This window comes from Gregarina niphandrodes (genome assembly GCF_000223845.1).
Source record: "Gregarina niphandrodes unplaced genomic scaffold scaffold00100, whole genome shotgun sequence".
In the NCBI taxonomy this organism is placed as follows: domain Eukaryota; phylum Apicomplexa; class Conoidasida; order Eugregarinorida; family Gregarinidae; genus Gregarina; species Gregarina niphandrodes.
Genome location: NW_011645865.1, coordinates 7,257 through 7,847, shown reverse-complemented (window position 1 = coordinate 7,847; position 591 = coordinate 7,257). Strand labels below are relative to the sequence as shown.

General features: G+C 50.9%; 1 protein-coding gene across 1 annotated transcript; it reads left to right on the top strand.

Annotated features, from left to right (window-relative positions):
* Positions 1–410: 410 nt before the first annotated feature.
* On the top strand, positions 411–520 carry GNI_197910 (hypothetical protein; the record flags this gene model as incomplete). The annotated part of the gene is made up of 1 exon (XM_011135424.1): positions 411–520. A coding segment is annotated over one exon (110 nt), but the record flags the coding sequence as incomplete, so codon positions are not given.
* Positions 521–591: the final 71 nt, after the last annotated feature.

The following is a 591-nucleotide window of genomic DNA, read 5'->3' as shown; positions in this document are numbered from 1 at the left end:
GGCAAGGGACAGGAGCTGTAATTTATGTGAGGTCTATAAAACAGAAACTAACACCGCTCACTACTACCCGCTGTTTCGAGAGGTGACTTAGTGTAGTGATCGACCCGTTTCGCTGAAGAATCCACTGCCGAGACTCGAAATCGGGCCGTGCGTGTGAAAGCCGTGTATCCTTAGCACCTGGACCACTCCCCGGGTTGTCCGCCAAATGTACGAATCCAAGAAGTTAACCGTAGCTGAGTCCAAATGGCCAATCTACGAACTCGAGGCCTACGCCATTGTCTGGTCCACTCCCCACTCCGCTCGTTACCTGCGCGGCAGAGAGTTCATCGTCAGGACAGACCATCAGAGTCTCAAGTGGCTTTGGAGTACGGAGAAGTCGAGAATCGCTAGATGAACTATGTTCCTGCAAGAATTTCAATTCAAGATCGTTTACAGAGCTGGAAAGACTCAACAGCACGTGGACATCTTCACTCGATATATCGAGTTCAGCCCACCGGACGAGCAAATTCACGCAAGATAGGCTTTGGTTTGTCACACGGACGTGCAGCCGTCCATGCTGACTCTCAATGAAACCTTCCCTACACCAGAGGA